The sequence below is a fragment of the Conger conger genome, chromosome 1 (assembly GCF_963514075.1).
Source record: "Conger conger chromosome 1, fConCon1.1, whole genome shotgun sequence".
Classification (NCBI taxonomy): Eukaryota; Metazoa; Chordata; class Actinopteri; order Anguilliformes; family Congridae; genus Conger; species Conger conger.
The window spans coordinates 61,386,957-61,403,326 of NC_083760.1; the positions used below are offsets into that span (position 1 = coordinate 61,386,957).

The 16,370-nt window shown below is 47.9% G+C and overlaps 1 protein-coding gene across 1 annotated transcript in view; it reads right to left on the minus strand.

Moving 5' to 3' along the window:
- adgrb1a (adhesion G protein-coupled receptor B1a) overlaps nucleotides 1-16,370 on the minus strand; it is a 77,150-nt gene that overhangs the window by 42,338 nt on the left and 18,442 nt on the right. The window contains exons 2-4 of the mRNA XM_061261867.1: nucleotides 13,626-14,615; nucleotides 2,464-2,622; nucleotides 337-441 (exon numbers count right to left, since the gene is read on the minus strand). Of these exons, the coding sequence (XP_061117851.1) occupies nucleotides 337-441; nucleotides 2,464-2,622; nucleotides 13,626-14,328 (967 nt within the window). The 5' untranslated portion in view covers nucleotides 14,329-14,615. The remainder of the gene's footprint in view (nucleotides 1-336; nucleotides 442-2,463; nucleotides 2,623-13,625; nucleotides 14,616-16,370) is intronic.

Below are 16,370 nucleotides of genomic sequence, written 5' to 3' on the forward strand. Positions count from 1 at the left end.
AATTCAAGCCCATGGTTAGGAGGGTTACAACCCTGGTGCAAAATCCAGCAATGACCAGCTTGAAATTACCAGCTACCAGCTGTTTCAAAACATAGCTCAACCTGGTCAACTTATATTGAGTATGGAGCTGGTCTAGCTGGTCAACCAGCGCTGTTTCAAAACCTAGCTTGAGCTGTTTTTTTCAGCAGGGAAAGTATCACCCCACAAACCAAGGGAGCGCAGGTCTGCATGTATGACAATGACAAGGCTGTAGGGTACATCTGTTAATGACTTCTGATTGATATTTGATTCTGGGGAGGGGCTGAGTTTTGAGTGGTCCAGGTGGTACTGTCTTACCTGTCTGGGGGGCCAGGTGTCCGTAGCGAGGCTTGTCACCGTCGTCTCGCTTGCGGCTGTCTACCGACCGCAGCGACTGGCTTCGGGAGATGTGGCGTACTTTGCCTGAGGGTGAGGTAAGGCCGTGATTAGCGGTGTCATAACTGGGTACAGTGTCGGCGGACAGGGGAGTAGGGCCTGGCGTGAGGGTTGCGATGACAGGGGTGGAGTAGGCGGAGTCACGGTGAATACATAGAGAGGCTCCACGTGCAAAGGGATCCATCCTATCTCCTAAGCATGTGGTCGCTGGGCTTTGAGAGGTTATGGGGTTATGGGGATGGGGCTTTGAGATGTTATGACAGCAATCTTGGCCCAGTTAAGCCTGCCTTGCTGTAATGTGTAGCGCAGGTCCCCTTCCTCAGTAAACAAGGGTGCGTCTAGTGGTGTGGGTGATGGCCAGGGAGTGGGGCTAGTGAGCTATGAGGGGTCTGAGTGGTACATGTGAGGTTTATTGTCACATGCAGTGCCATACATGGGTAAGTGACCACACATAGGAGGACACAGAGAGCAGAGCGCAAAGGCTAAAGGCTACATCCCTGCACACTAGAGCGTATTAATAAAGCGTTAATGCCATGTGTATTGCCCAAATAACGCAGAAACTAACTTCAGCATCAATTCAACATTATCACACCAGAAGTAAATATAATATACCTGTGATTAATATAAGTGTAAGATTAGTGAATTTGATTAATTTTATTTTTTTAAATTTTCTTTCTGAAACTTTGCTAAAAAGCAGCCTGCAATGCTGTTGAAACATCCTGTACTATCTGAGCAACTGTGGCTGTCCTAACTTCTGTAATTTATATTACAGAGTTAAACAATGATGCCATATGGGAAACAGTACACACAACACATAGGAAGAAAAACTCAAAGGAATACATTTTTAATATACGTTAAAATGTATTTCATGAAAGCCACCTCAACTGAGGGGACTTTCACATATATCCTTTTTCACGCATGTATTGTGGGATATATTAGAAAATATGTATATTATGAAATGTATTCCACAATTTTTTCACATTTCCCATACATTGTATTATGAGAATGAGGGCAGGTGGAGGAAGAAGACTCCTGAAATAGAGCTCTTCATGTGGTTCTTGATGTTCCTCTGACACAAGCAACACAATGACTCAAACCCAAATGCAATTTGCACCCGGAGACACATTTCCTAGCTGGATTTGTGAGAACACAGTCCTCCATTTTTTAATGAGAAAAGAAGAGAAAAAAGGAAATGCCACAGATAAGGCTCAACCGTCCATTTTCAAATTCTCCCACATTTCACGCTAATCTGCGAACATAATAGCAGTCCTACTGCATGTTCAGAGTGAGCAGGGGGACATGAAAATGGCGGCATGCTGAGTCGGATGGCGGGGACTCTGAACATCGGTAGGTGCAGCGAGCACCGAGGCATTGCACGGAAACCTACTCGCCACGCATTTGCATTTTTTCTCTTTTTTTCCCGCTTTGGAAACACCTTCAAGGCTCACAGTGATATTGCTGTGATTAGGCATGAGTTGTCAATCCGGCTATTTCTGAGGTGTTGTTCTACACTAGCTTTAATTCAAAAGCCAGAGGTGTTGCTGTTGGAGGAGGCAACCCCTTCCACTCCTGAGGCAGGAGAAGCTGTTTTCTAATCAGGTCTGTATTTGATCATTCTTGGTCTCGACTGAATATTTGAATTAATTTAATTTAACCACTGGAAGAAGCTATTGCGTGTGTGACAGCTAAATGGCATCTGAAGGAATGAATCAGACTTGAGTCAAATGCATAATTGTTTTGGATTCAAATACTTTTCTGTGCTCGATTGGGTTTGCCTGATGCAGTTGAGCCAACCAAGGGGAGCAGAAGGTGGGGTTTACACTTCATAGGTTCCAATACACCAGACAAGCTCAGTGAATTGAAGCAATATATTTGAATCGTAAACAATTACATATTTTCATCCAGGTCTGGAATGAGTAAATAAAATAAATTCAAGAATAAAGGGATAGATTAAAATAAAAGGAGAATAATGTTATGTAAATGATGGCAGTGAGTGATAAGAGAGAAACACAGACAGACAGGCAGGTAAGAGCCTCAGGTTGGACTCACTGATGCAGGGCTGTGGGTTGCAGGGCCGTCCTTCCTCTAACACTCCCTCACACAGGTAGGACTCGTCGGGGGCCGCGTGACAGGCACGTTTACGAGTCTGCACCCCTCCCCCACAGTCGCTGCTGCACTCACTCCAGCGCCCCCACCCGCTCCAGCCACCTGCACCCAACACAGCCGTGGGTCAGGTCAGAGAGATCCACACAGTCGTGGGTCAGATCAGAGAGATCCACACAGCCGTGGGTCAGGTCAGAGAGATCCACACAGCCGGGGGTCAGGTCAGAGAGATCCACACAGCCGGGGGTCAGGTCAGAGAGATCCACACAGCCGGGGGTCAGGTCAGAGAGATCCACACAGCCGGGGGTCAGGTCAGAGAGATCCACACAGCCGGGGGTCAGGTCAGAGAGATCCACACAGCCGTGGGTCAGGTCAGAGAGAGCCACACAGCTGTGGGTCAGGTCAGAGAGATCCACACAGCCGTGGGTCTGGTCAGAGAGATCCACACAGCTGTGGGTCAGGTCAGAGAGATCCACACAGCCCCCTTTGCCTGCTTTTAGTGAAACAGAATATCCCTCAAATCCCAGCCCAGTTATGTTTAAATACAGTGATCTTGGGACCAAGTCACTGTACTCCACAATTTTAGATTTGCATTCAAACAATTCACATAGGCAATTTTTATTTTGTATTAAATGGTGTTTTTATTGATTTTGGTTTCACCAGGAGACTTTTCATGGAGACTTATGGAGCTCACTGTATACATATGTCATGTGACCCACTGCTGATAAGGGCAGCATTAAATCAGAAAACAGATATTCAGATCGAAGCTCAGCTCAACAAACAAACCTTTTTCAGGATGGGTTAGAAAAACAACACTATCAATCCGTCCTTGCAGTTAAAAATATCACACGTTACTGCTTTGTTCAGGTAAAGTGCCTTAGAGTGCTTTTTCGGGCATTGAACCTGCAACCCTGATTGTACACTTGGTCCTTACCACCCTGTCAACCGCAGATAGGGTCAACTGCCCTAGCCTGAGAACAAAGCAGACGTCTCACCAAGGACATTGTGCTTAAGGGAAAAAAATTGACATTTAATAGTCAGCATTCAGAGGCGGAAAATCATATTTTCAGACAAAGTTATTATCTGTGTAGAAAATAAAAATCAATCCCCAAATAGCAGTGGAATGTGATTTTCAGCGATCCATGTGGTTATGAATGTTTAATCAGTTGTATGGGGAGACGAAAATGCACAAAAGCTACACTGATGCAACAGCGCAGACAAATATGTATTAATCCGCATGAATAGAATATGAAGATTGCTCCTGCCCCCAAGACAGGGATTTTTAATTACTGGAAATCAATTAACAGGGCACACAAATCATACGCTGCAGCTTGGCCCACAGAGAGGAAGATTGACTTTCAGTGTTTTGGGGGTCTTCATGTTTGTGCTTGGCCTGCCTGGAGTTGAACTGCTAGTTTAAACTGTACTGCCTGCCCCATTCACTACCAATTGATTTTTAAACTAGAGTGTAATATATGTCTAATTTCTCAGGTTCTTCATTTAAGTGTACCCAGAGAGGAACCAAGTCCAGTCCTTGAAATGGCCTCTTATAGAATGATTGATAAGTGCTATTATTTTCTCAGAGTCAGTGGAAATAGGAAACTAGCTACCGACTACAACCTGTTGTCATCATCTTGCACCCACCCATCCCCCCTTCCCACCCTTCTCTCTCACCCATACTGCTCTCTCTCTTACTCTCTCTCTCAGTCTCTTATTAACCTTTCTCAGACTAATAGCCTTTACACTGAGCTTAGGGGGACTCATAACATTTAATGGTTCTCCCTTCCCTTTATCTTCTGACACTCTGATTGGCTGTGTGCACAACACAAGACTTAATGATGGGCCCCCAGACATGCCGTAACCAGGCACCACACCTGAATGTCGCATGGCATCTGCATTTCTTCTTGGGGGCCCAATGCAATTAGATGTTCTGTATCCGCGGTGTTCTGTATTTGGTTTTGATACAAATTCAGCTGTCGATCATGCATGGGAGAATCAATATCCACTTGTTTTTGCCATATTAATGCCAGATTGTTTACTTATTTGGCATGAAATTGCCTGTACTGAAGTCTCCACCTGTCCTTGCTCTTGCATTGCAAAGATTATAATTCACTTGGGTGGAATATGCAAAAATCCGGAAGTTATTAACACCAAAGGTCTACCTCTAAGCTTCAAATTCCACCTTGGAGTGCTGGAAATGTTGCACTAAAGAGCCATCAGACAGCACTACCACAGTTAACATAACCTTAAAATCACCCTTGAAATACACCCTGCTTCAAACTAATGTTGGAAATCTCCCTTCAGCAAGTCAGAAGACATTCGAAAAGAAAAGGCAAAATCTCAATTTGAAGATGTGTAAAACGAAACCGATCTGAACTTTTTTGTCCCGTTCAATGATGATGGCCTATAGAGAAAAATGGCACATAAGAAGAATGCAGTGTTTTCTTTCTCTCCCCCAAGGACGTTTTATAACGCCTTCAATAATTCAGGACGCTTCTTCTGTTCTGGTGTTTGGCTGGGTATATTTCACCTCGGGTAATGCACCTGCAGTACCGCCCCTCTTTATCACCTCAAGAACAACATGAGTATGACAAGGAAACACTCAAAAAAGCTCATACAACATGTAAGCAGCAATACATTGAACTACAGGAAAACCACAATGAAGAAAGGAAATTATATATTTAATGAATGCTGAGGTCAGTTTACCCCTTGACCCTATATGAATCATGTTGGCGAGTGATTCTTTGCTGCAATGGCCACTTGATCTCTCCTCTCTCCCAATGGATTGGCAGCCTCCCTGCCTCAGAGACTCAAATTCAGGCCAGATTTCAGGTTCCAGTGCAGGCCAGATTTCAGTACAGTGCTCTTTGCACCAAGTACATTTTCTCTCACCCCCGGTATCTCACTCCACAAATATTCTTCGGTGGCCCTCCATGTTAAGTGTGCATCATCTCTGCCCTATTTGCAGATTAATTAACGTTGAAGAGCCTTCCCCTCAAACATGCTGCCACCTCACACACTCACACACACACACACACACACACACGCACGCACACACACACAAACACACATGCACACAGACATTCAGACACACACACATGCACACACACACACACACAAGCACACACACATACACACACACACATGCACACACACACACTAACAGACACAGACATGCACACACACACACACACACTCCCTGGCTTTAAATGAAAGCCCAAGGGGACCTCATCAGGTTAATGCTCCATGTCGAAATGAGAATTGAGCATACATGTGCTTTGTCACGTTGGCTACCTGGATGTTGTGATTTGATCCAGTGTGTGAGCATACTGTATGCGTGTATCTGCGTGTTTGTGTGTCTGTGCGCATGTGTGTGTGCACCGTGCAAGTCAGGCATATGTTCCAGTTAAATCTTCTAGACGTCCATCTTTATTCTTCAGCATAACGACACGAGCAGCCTCCGCTCCCTGCATCATTCTTGTCACCTGACCTACAAAGGCCTAACCTCTTTGAAGCAGAACAATGCTTTATCTGCTTGGCCGGGGTGACCCTGTCCCACCGCCCCCCTTCACCAAAGTTTCTGAGCCTTAAAGTCACCTTGCGGCCCCTGACAGAATGCGGTAGCGGCTGGAGCCCGGCGTCTCTGGTGTCCGATCGGGTTTCGGACCACTTCAGAGGCATCGACGGTGGGCCCATATCCCTCCCATCACCTCACCCCGATCGATAGAGCGTCCGTAACCCTATCCAGGAGAGCTGCTTTTGGCAGGCAGCGGTGACGGGAGGGGGGGCTGTGCTCCGCTCGCAGGGAGAGTTCCTCCAGCGGTCTTCCCAGCAGCCTCTGTGTTTAATTAACAGATAAGGAGCCCGAGTGCGCCAGCTCCCTCTCCCCGGCTCTCGAACCGCCGGCGCATCGCAGAGAAAAGGCCGTTACCGCCGGCTCCGGGGGGAAAGCGCGGCGAGGACGGGTAATTAGTAAATTTAAAGATAGTTTGCGCTTCTTTGATAACGCGCAGCCCTTTTTCGCCAAAGAGCCCCTGCGGCCACACGGGTGGGGGGATAAAAAAAAGAAAAAAAGGAGCTGCTTTCGGCTGCTTTGTTTCTGACAAGCGTCCTCTGGGCTTGTGTGTGCAGTGTGTGTGTGTGTGAATGTGTGTGTTAGGTCTGGGTGTATGTGTGCTTGTGTGTTAAGTGTGTGCGTGTGTGTTAAGTGTTTGCGCAACATACTTTCACTGACAGGAGTCTAGAAAGAACTGACACAGGCTGGAGCCAAACTGTGGACAGGTTGGACCGGGGCCCCAGACTACAGCAGAACTACGGCTGAGGTGCTTAGAGACCCTGGTGGACACACCCAACACTTTCACAGCAGGAGGCTCACTGGGCCGGACCAGGCCGGACCAGAGCGAAAGTCTCTCTGGTGACGGCTCGTTCTGGCAGGCCCCAGATGGCACCATGCCTATAGTGGCGGGGGAGTCTAATTGCTTAAAGACATCAGTGCTGGGTGCCTGGCTGGCACTGGCACCGTTACCCCCCCTCCACCACACCTATCCCAGCTGGACTGTGCCCACCTGCCTCTACCTGCCCCATTGCTGCTGTAGTCACCCATGATCTGCTCCTCCCTTCCCTGATCTCACAGTCCTTCTCTGTACACGGTCACACACGCACAGTAGAGCAAGAAGCAAATAATGGGTGAGAGAGAGATAAAGAGAGAGAGAGAGAGGAGGGGGGAGAGATATAAAGAGAGAGAGAAAGGGAGCGGGAGAGGGGGAGAGAGAGAGAAAGAGAGAGAGGGAGCGGGAGAGGGAGAGAGAGAGGAGGGGGAGGAGAGGGAGAGGAAGAGAGAGACGAGGGGAAAGAGAGAGAAGGAGAGAGAGAATGAAAGGGAGGGAGAATGAGAGTAGTAAGGCAGTAAGTCTGGACGCTTCATCACATGGTTAGTGCTGACACCCAGAGGATGGACTGTGTCAGCTGCACTCCCGCTGATAAGGGGAAAATCGGCTCAGTGCTGAATCCATCAGCTAGCAGGTCCTTCCCCCCACAGAAGCCTATGGAAGGACAGCTTATCCTGAACGCACCTATATGATCAGATCTGTGAATGACACCTTGATGCCACCTTCCTCCTCTGCACATCCTGGCCATAATGTAATAAGGACTGTGCTGGGCGTGGGGGCTGTGTATCAGTGACACCTTGGGAATCAGCTATCCTGCTCAACCTTCCTCAATGAACAGCACACTGCGCAAGGAGAATACAAAAGACTCTCTCTCTCTTTCTCTCTCTCTCACTCTTTCTCTCTCTCTCTCTCACATGCTTCTCTTTCATGCCCCATACTCGTTCGTTCACTCTCACTCCATTCTGCCCACCTCTCATTCTTCCATTTCTGTCCCTCGATTTATCTCTCCCCTGCACGTTCTCCATCCCCTCATCAATCTGTCCCTGTTTACGTTTCCTCGCTCCCTCCGTCATCAATTCTCTTTACCTCTATCTCTTTCTTTTGTTCATTCTTTCTTTCTCTCTCTCTCTTTCTCTCTCTCTCTCTTTTAGTGTCTCGTTCACTGATGTGTATTTGCATTCTCTGACTTTTGTATTGAGAGGGCCCCGTTGGCTAAAGCTAACAGACCTAATCCACTGCTCCCTCTGTCTGCTCACAGTCAATATCCTGCCCAGGATAAATATTTTAACAGCTTCATGCTCACAGCCATGGCCCATGGACTCATTGATCTCCCAGGGAAAGGTAGTTCAGTTCTGGGATACCTCAGGACACACACACACACACACACACACAGGCACAAACACACATGAAGGCAGCACTCCCGCTGCAAACACAGTTTAGAAAATAAAACCGCCCCTGTATCACCCTGAAAATGCACAAATAAAGGTTATATGTATTTATGTTTGTGGGTGGCACGGGTCAACACCACTGACAGATCAATCTCAAAGATAGATGCGCACATCAAGAGAAATTCACAGCCGCCTTCAGAATGGGGTCAGATGTTTCTCTGTCTTTTTCAGAACGTGAAGCATAACAAAATAACAAAAAGAGTTTTCTCTATTAGCCACACATCCATCTTCTGCATTGATTGGTCATACAGTCAAACACACCCGCACACACACACACTCACATACACACCCACACGCAAATTATTATCAACACATCCATCTTCTGCACTGAACGGCTGGTCATACAGTCAAACACCCGCACACACACACACTACACTACAGTCAAACACACCCACACACACACACACACACACTACATTATAGTCAAACACCCACACACAAATCTGCGTTTGACAACGGCTTCAGTGCACATGTGAAAAAGGTGCACCCACAGCCATTCAAAATGCACGCAGTCCATTGGGCGAAAGTTTGGCCAGGTTGTTTATCCTCAAGTGCCCAGAATGCTCAGATAAACATGTTCCTATGGTAACTGCAAGGGCCCACCCACTTCTCATGCCTCCTACTGCTTACTGTGTCCTCACCCCCTGCTGTGTCTTCAGAAGCAGAGAGACCCCCTGAAAAGCCACACACACGTTCACACACATACCTCCCTCCTTCTACTGCCATTTTTCTCAGCTTCTGAAATAAGATAACACATTTTTACTCCATGTGAATAAAAAGAATCAAATGCTATCATGTGCTTCACTTGATACAATTTAATTTAATTTACTTGAAAAAAATTAATTGTTGTACATTGATAGAGGGAATGTAAAGAAAATCTGAATGTGGATTCAAAACCCATGACCCTGGTTTGCATGCCCATGACCCAAATGGCACTTGCTCCCCCTTCTGGCAAACAACTGTATGGCAGCCATTTTTCCCTCCCTTGGCTTAGCCTACAGTAGCGGCACTGTCTCTCAGTTCTCAGACCTCATAAAGCCGCAATGTTTTTCCAGGAAGAGAAAACCAAGGGGGAAAAGAAGGAAAAGAGGGGGAAAAAACAAAAAGCAGCGCACATAAACCCACACACTTAAAGCCCAGCCGTGCTCTCATAAATCTGCGAGCGCGAGCGCGTCTCTCTCCTCTCCCTCCGCCTGACACAAAGGCATGGAGGCGAGTGACACAGAGTCCCTTTTCAGCTCGGGAGGCTGGGGTGAGGGGGTGTGAGCGTGAGAGAGGATCTCGCAGCAATGCCACGGCTGTCTGCTCGTCCAGGCGGAGGATGGGGGCTGGGTGCCCGAAAAGAGGACTGGATAGGACACGTCTTGCCTAATTAAGTCTTTCCTCCCTCCCCGAGCCCAGTTTGTTATCCCGCGACAGGCGGAAGTGTGTGGGAGCCCCAGTCCCCCTGACTGAATGTCATCCCTCTGTCATCCTGCTCAATTTTTTCACTGATTATTGCCGCTGCGTTGAATTGTGCTTTCTTTGCGCCGTACAGGAGCGGTCACACACACACACACACACACACAAGCAAACACAGATGTCGGCAGTGTGTAGATGTGTATGTGTGTGTGAGTGTGCGTGTGTGCATGTGTGGAAGCACGCGTGTGTGTGTGTGCTTGTGTTTGCCTGTGTATGTGTGTAATGTACTGGGGAGTGTGTGTTTGTTTATTTGCATGCGTATATGTAAGCTTGCTGACAAATTCTCTATATTTTGGCGCAGGCTGTGCATTTCTGAAATGTGGAATGATCCAACACCATTCATCTTCATTCCACCACTCATCAAATCTGTAGAAAAGCAGAAAGAACTTTAGTCTTGCAGTAAATGTCCTGGCTGCAGTCCCCCTTACCCAAGGAGTTTGCCTGAAAACACTGCAACGACAAAAAAAAAAAAAGAAAAAGCTGACTTTCAACTCAAGGACTCAAGAAATCCAAGAAGTAGTTTATTTGCGAGCCGCCTATTGGAAGAAAGCACAATACACATCAGCGTCCACTGATATACCTTACACTAGCACCAAACAGACATGCGCTCCACTGCGAGAAGCACTCCCAAGCCTGACTGCACCAGGGCTATAAAGTAACCCGTGCAAAGCCAAATACCGCATTAAACCACAGCCTCTGGATTTCTTTTCCACAAAGGGCACTGCCACGTAATGGAGCTTTCATTTAGCGTAAATTTTTCTCTTTAAGACTGTTTTGTCCTGTTGGTTTTACGAAGCGGCTTTACCCTACGTACCCTGTGGTGAGTGAGACAGGTCTGAATCCGGTTTAGTCTAAAATCTGTTGAGCGAGGAGAGATATTCACGGCACATCGCGCAAGCCGTGCCGAGCGTCGCCGACAAGCCGTTACCCAGCCGCTACAGATGAGTGATGAGCTACTTGAGGAGGGAGAACAATGAGAAGTTGCATTTTCGAGTCTTTATCGCCGAAAATTAATGTACACCCCCACCCCCTCCAACTCCTCCAAACTCAGAGCAGTCTTTTATTATCGTCCATAAAGTAAGAGCAATAAAACTGCTTAATTAAAACATGAATTTTTAATCAGCCTCGCAGCACCTTAAAGGGGTGCAGGGATGGGCTGGTCACTGGCTCCGCTGGGTAAAAACACGCTTCCTGGAACTGGGGCTTCACTTACATCTAATTGGACAAAAAAACGTTGTGGCCTAACACCGACCTACTGGACAGGGACTGGGGGCAGGGGTGGAGGGAGGGAGGGAGGGAGAGAGAGAGAAAGAGAGAGAGAACGAAATAGAGAGAGAGAGAGAGAGAGAGAGAGAGAGAGGGAGAGAGAGAGTCGAGAGAGCCAAAGAGAGAGATAGGGACCAATTCTAATTCTAATTAAAATCTACTGGACAGATTAAGGAGTGAGGAAGTGATGGCATTTAAAGCTCTTGTCACACTGGGCAGGAATAAAATTGGCTCTCCTGGGAAGATATATAGCTCTTATATTTTTACATTCATTTCAAATCTATTTTTGTTTTCAGTTCAGTGGAAAAAATACATTTCTTTAGCATTATTATTATATTTAGATTCTCCTAATCCCAGACAGCCAGGATCTGATTATGTCTGTGGGCAAGAGCTGTTAGGGTGTGTTTGTGTGTTCATTTTATGGGTGCCAGTGGTAATCAAAGGAGTTTATAGATTATTTGCTTCAGAAATCCACATTTTTCCAGCAGTCGGTGTGAAAAGTGAGCAGAATTTAAAAGCCCTCGGTCTGGCAGCAGAAAGGCTGAGATGCATTGCCCCTGTCTGAAACCACAGGCCCTTTAGCAGGAAGTAAAACACTGCATGAATTTGTCTTAGTTACTGACCTCTCTATTTGAGAATCTGACCACACTAAAAGAAAACTGCTTTGTCATGGAGGATCTAACTCACTCTTGCTCAGGCTGTCCCCTCTCTCTTGTTTCCTGTCTCCTCTCTCTATCACATCATGCTTTTCTCTCTTCCCCCACTTGCTTTTTACCGTCATCTCACCTTCATCCAGCGTTCAATATTATAATGCTATTCCCTTTTTTGCATTGTTAAAAAATCACCTCCGTCACCGGCCCCGCCCGGTTCTCAGAGGACGTTGCGCGCTGGCAGCTTTCTCCGCCGTTGACCGCCCCGCCGTCCGCGCCAGCACGTGGGGGGGGGGTTGGGTGGGGGTGGGGACGGGTACAGATGCGGCGGCAACGCGAAACGAGAAGCCATTAATCCATAACTGTGAGAAACCAGAGACAGAGACAGACAGGCCGAAAAAGCTGCAGTGTAAACGATGCCCTGCCCCGCCTCGGATAGAGTCATCTTTCATTCCGCCCGCTGTCACTGCGGCCTCCGCGTCCTCTTTCCCAGACCACCCCTCTCTCGCGGCAGCTTCCCGACGAGAACGGGGCTCCTGCCGCCTGTCGTTTATCTGCCATCTCTTCTATCGTCATTACATCCATCCATCCATCCATCCCTCCGCCTCGCCCCTCCCTCTCCCCGTCCCTTTGCGAGAAACGAGCGCAGTCGCTTCAGGACGATTCGACGTGGGAGGCGAGGCCGTTTCTCCTAAACCACCGCGCTTTATGCCCCCTTCCCAGCAGGCAGCGGGGAGAGCATGCAGAGATAAATAGCGAGGCCCCTGATTTCCCTCTCTCGCAGGTCTCCGTAAATCCCAGCCTGTGTTCACAGAGAGGTACAAAGCGCCCATTATTCCAAACCCGCACCAGATCAAATCGCTCAATTACACAGCCGCAGTAAAACCGCGGGATAAGCAGGAGGGAGACGTTAACTTTGGGGGGACGTGACCCTGTCGGAGCTAAGCGGACATCGCAGGGTGTGGATGTGACTGACTCACTGGCTCACTGACTGACTGACACACACACACACTGAGCGACAGACTCACTGATTCACAACGTATCGGAGGCTGTTGCAGCTTTTCTGTTCTCGAAGGTAGTTTTAATGGCTGTGTCAGTCTTTTAATGACTGTGCTTTTTTTGTTTTCTTTTCTTTTTTCATCTACCTCATCTCCTGGTAGAGCAATGTAGCCTCAGTTCATGGGCAGAGAATAGACTCAGGGGACCCATAGGACACGCAGATAGTGTCAACCCAGCACCCATTCCAAGCACATTTCCAGAAAAGCTCAGTCATAGCTGTGTCAGCAACAGCTGCTTGTTACCCCCACAATGCAAAGTCATGAGTGTAAAACAACGACGACCAGGGCTATTAGAAAGTTGTCAACACAGAATTAAGGTGTAATTCACAGTGATATATATGCTCAAGCCTCCAAGCCAGGCCTAGACTGTGAGTGAGGGAAGGGGCAGGGAGTGGTGCCAGGAGCAGCAGCTCCACTCTGGGCTGAAGATAAGAGTCCACAGGGTCTAGTGCAGCAGCCAAATGGGCCCACCCCCCACCCCGGTGCGGTCCCTCCAGTATCAAGTACCTCAGAGCAAGCCCACCGCGGGCCCAGAGCTGATACCCACATCGCCGCTCATGCAAGGTCACACCGACCTCAAAGACGGCCCGAAATTCAATATCTCTCCCTGGGTAATGGGACTTCTCTTCCATCCCCACACAGTGTGGCGCTCGACACTACCCTCCCCCAATTCCATCTCTTGGTCCCTTCTCGAGCATCACGCCTTCACACACCTCTGTCTCACATACACCAGGGTGCGAGGTGCAAGGGAACGAGAGAGGGGGGATTACTGAGGGACGGGGGAGACTCACAAGCACCGCAGAACAGGAGGGAGGAAGGAAGAAGGAGAGGACTCACCCTCAATCTCGGCGTCGCGTCCAGTCTCTCCCAGGCCAGGGATGCAGTTCTCCAAGTAGATGCCTCCGCGGTAGCAGCCGTCGGCCTTCTCTTGGGGGACCTCCCCGCACTGGCAGGGGGTCTGCATGATCCCGCAGGGCCTGAGGGGTGTGCTGGACGATAGGCAGTCCTCCAGCCACTGGCAGAGCATCTGACAGGCGGGCATGCTGGGGTTCCTGTTTCCCACCACCAAGTACTCGGCCTTGAACGAGCCCTCCTCGCCCTCTCCCGACCCCGAGGGTCCCTGGGGCAGAGCCCTGCGCATCTGGAGGAACTGCTTGCTGGACTGGAGGAAGGCCACGCGGGTGGAGACGTCACACAGCTTCACCACCTCGTCGAAGCTCTCCATGCCCAGGTAGGTGCGCGTGGTCTCCAGGAAGGAGTCGTACTGGAAGGTCTTGAGCTGCCGGGGGAGGCATCTGTCCGTGGGCTTGGTGACCTTCAGGAAGATGGTGTAACGCCGTGGGTCCGGGTTCTGTAGCGTCCAGGAGCAGGGCGTGGAGGGGAAGACCGCGGGCGAGGAGAAGAACCCGAAGAAACGGCCCTGCACCAGAGTGACGCAGGTGTCAGAGGCCGGGCCGTAGGGGGCACCAGAGGTCACGTCGAGGAGCAGCAGCAAGAGAGTGGGCAGATGTAGTTTCGAGAAGAGGAAGGACGAGGCCATGATCCCGGCGGGTTCAACGGTCTGGGATCCGTGAGAGAGATGAACAGAGAGGAGAGAGGCCAGTTAAACTCCTCCCTGCTTTAATTTCAATTCTCTCTCTCTCTCTCGCTCTCTCTGTGTCTCACACACTTTCCTCTCTTCTCCCTGCCTTTCTGTCCTCAGGAGCAGCCTGAATTGATGTGGAGATGGTGCGCTGTGTTTGGATTGGCTCTTAGGGATGCAGAGGAAGTGATGCTTCACTGGTCCAGAGTGGCCATGGCTGTGCTTACCTTCAAACGCAGATTAACCTGTGAGATCAGGAACCAAACACAGAGCATAGGAAATTCTTATGAGAAACAGGAAAGACATAACATTCTCTCATCTTCACCTGTGGTTTAAAATAAGGACAGACTGGAAAAGGCATCAGCATTTTCATCTCCAAAAAGATGCATATCCTGCTTATTAAAAGCTTGTCCTTAAAAACCTTTCTTCTTACATATTGTAGATGTTCTAACATTTAAAATGTTTTGTTGATTACATGAATTGAAAGGGAATGGTTCAGTCCACGGGGAGACACCCTTTCTTCCAGAGCCTGTAGATGTCTTGTTTTTTCACCACTTAGGTTGGTAATTTGTCCATTTATGAGGCAATTTATTACATAAATATGAACACCTGCAGTCATTAATTATCTAAGTCCATTTGCCGCTTGCTAAATTGATCAATAGCTTACACGACTGTTAATTATTGAGATAGAAGCTACATCGCCGGGGTTCACCCAGGTCCTGTAAACCTTTTCATTAATTATACATTCTTTCAAATGAAACCTTTTTTTTGTTTTGGTTTGCTGTTTTCTGTGTATTCTGTAACTGTAATATACAATGCCTGCAAGATGGGAAAGCCTACCATTATTTTCAGTTTCTGTGTACTGTCGGGCTCCTTTCTGACTGGTTTAAGGCAGCTCATTTACACTCAACTAGTAAATGAGTTGCCTTTCTCCCCTTTTTGTTGATAATTCTCATTTCAAAAATCTATATACAATAGGGCAATGATGACACATTTTCTCAGAATTCAATAATCACCAAATATGGTCAAAAGCAGCATAATAGTATTGGGCCTGCATCTCTCAAGGTTATAGATTTCGGGGGTTCAGACATTGAAGCTGGCTTTACTGCACATGAACAATGGGAAGACAATAAAAGAAGATGCTATTAAGACTATCCATCCATCAATTGAACAGACTAAGGTCCTATATTCCTGCCCTCTGGATAGGATCTAAGGCCTCATAATTGATGAATGACCCTTCCCCTGTGTGTGTATATGTGTGTGGGCGTGTATGTGTCTGTGCTGATCTCTGGTGCTGTATGTACAAGAAAGCATAAAATGTTGGGGAAAAAAGGTTATTCAAGACTTCAGTGTTTCAGCAAACAATGGTTGCAGACGACTATTGATCCGACAGTCAACCAGCTTGGGAAAATCAATCAAATGAGGAAATTTATCCTTCTCTCTGTCTTTTTTATTGCTATGGTTTGTTCCTATTACTCATGAGACTAGCTATACAAAGCTATGCATTCCCCTATGTATTCACCCACATCAGTCACTGTGACTTCTCGGTGGTCCAGAAAAATCCACTGTATTCTGCGTCTACTGCGGCCCTAGTCCTCTTGAGAGACTGTGATTGTCCACTTGAAGCATTCACACTGATTACTGGTTCGATCGTGATATGTTCCTAACCCAGTTGACCGAAGAGAAAATCTGGAACAAGGATTGTAGCTGGGGACGGGCCAGCTTGTATTTGGACAGACATGAAGGCATTGACATAGTGAGGTTAAGACAATGGAAATTCCCCGATGGCTGTGTGTGTGTCTCTGTGAGTAGAAATGTTTCAAAGCATATTACTGCCCATTGACGTGGCAGAGCAGATGAGCTCCCATTCCTGGATATGAGTTATGTAGATGTGAATGTAAATGACCGCTCTCCCCTTCCCCCTTTCATATCCAAGACATGCAAACACCCCCCTAGGGAGTGGAGGGGATGCAGGGGGCATTGGCACAGCTAGCCATCCA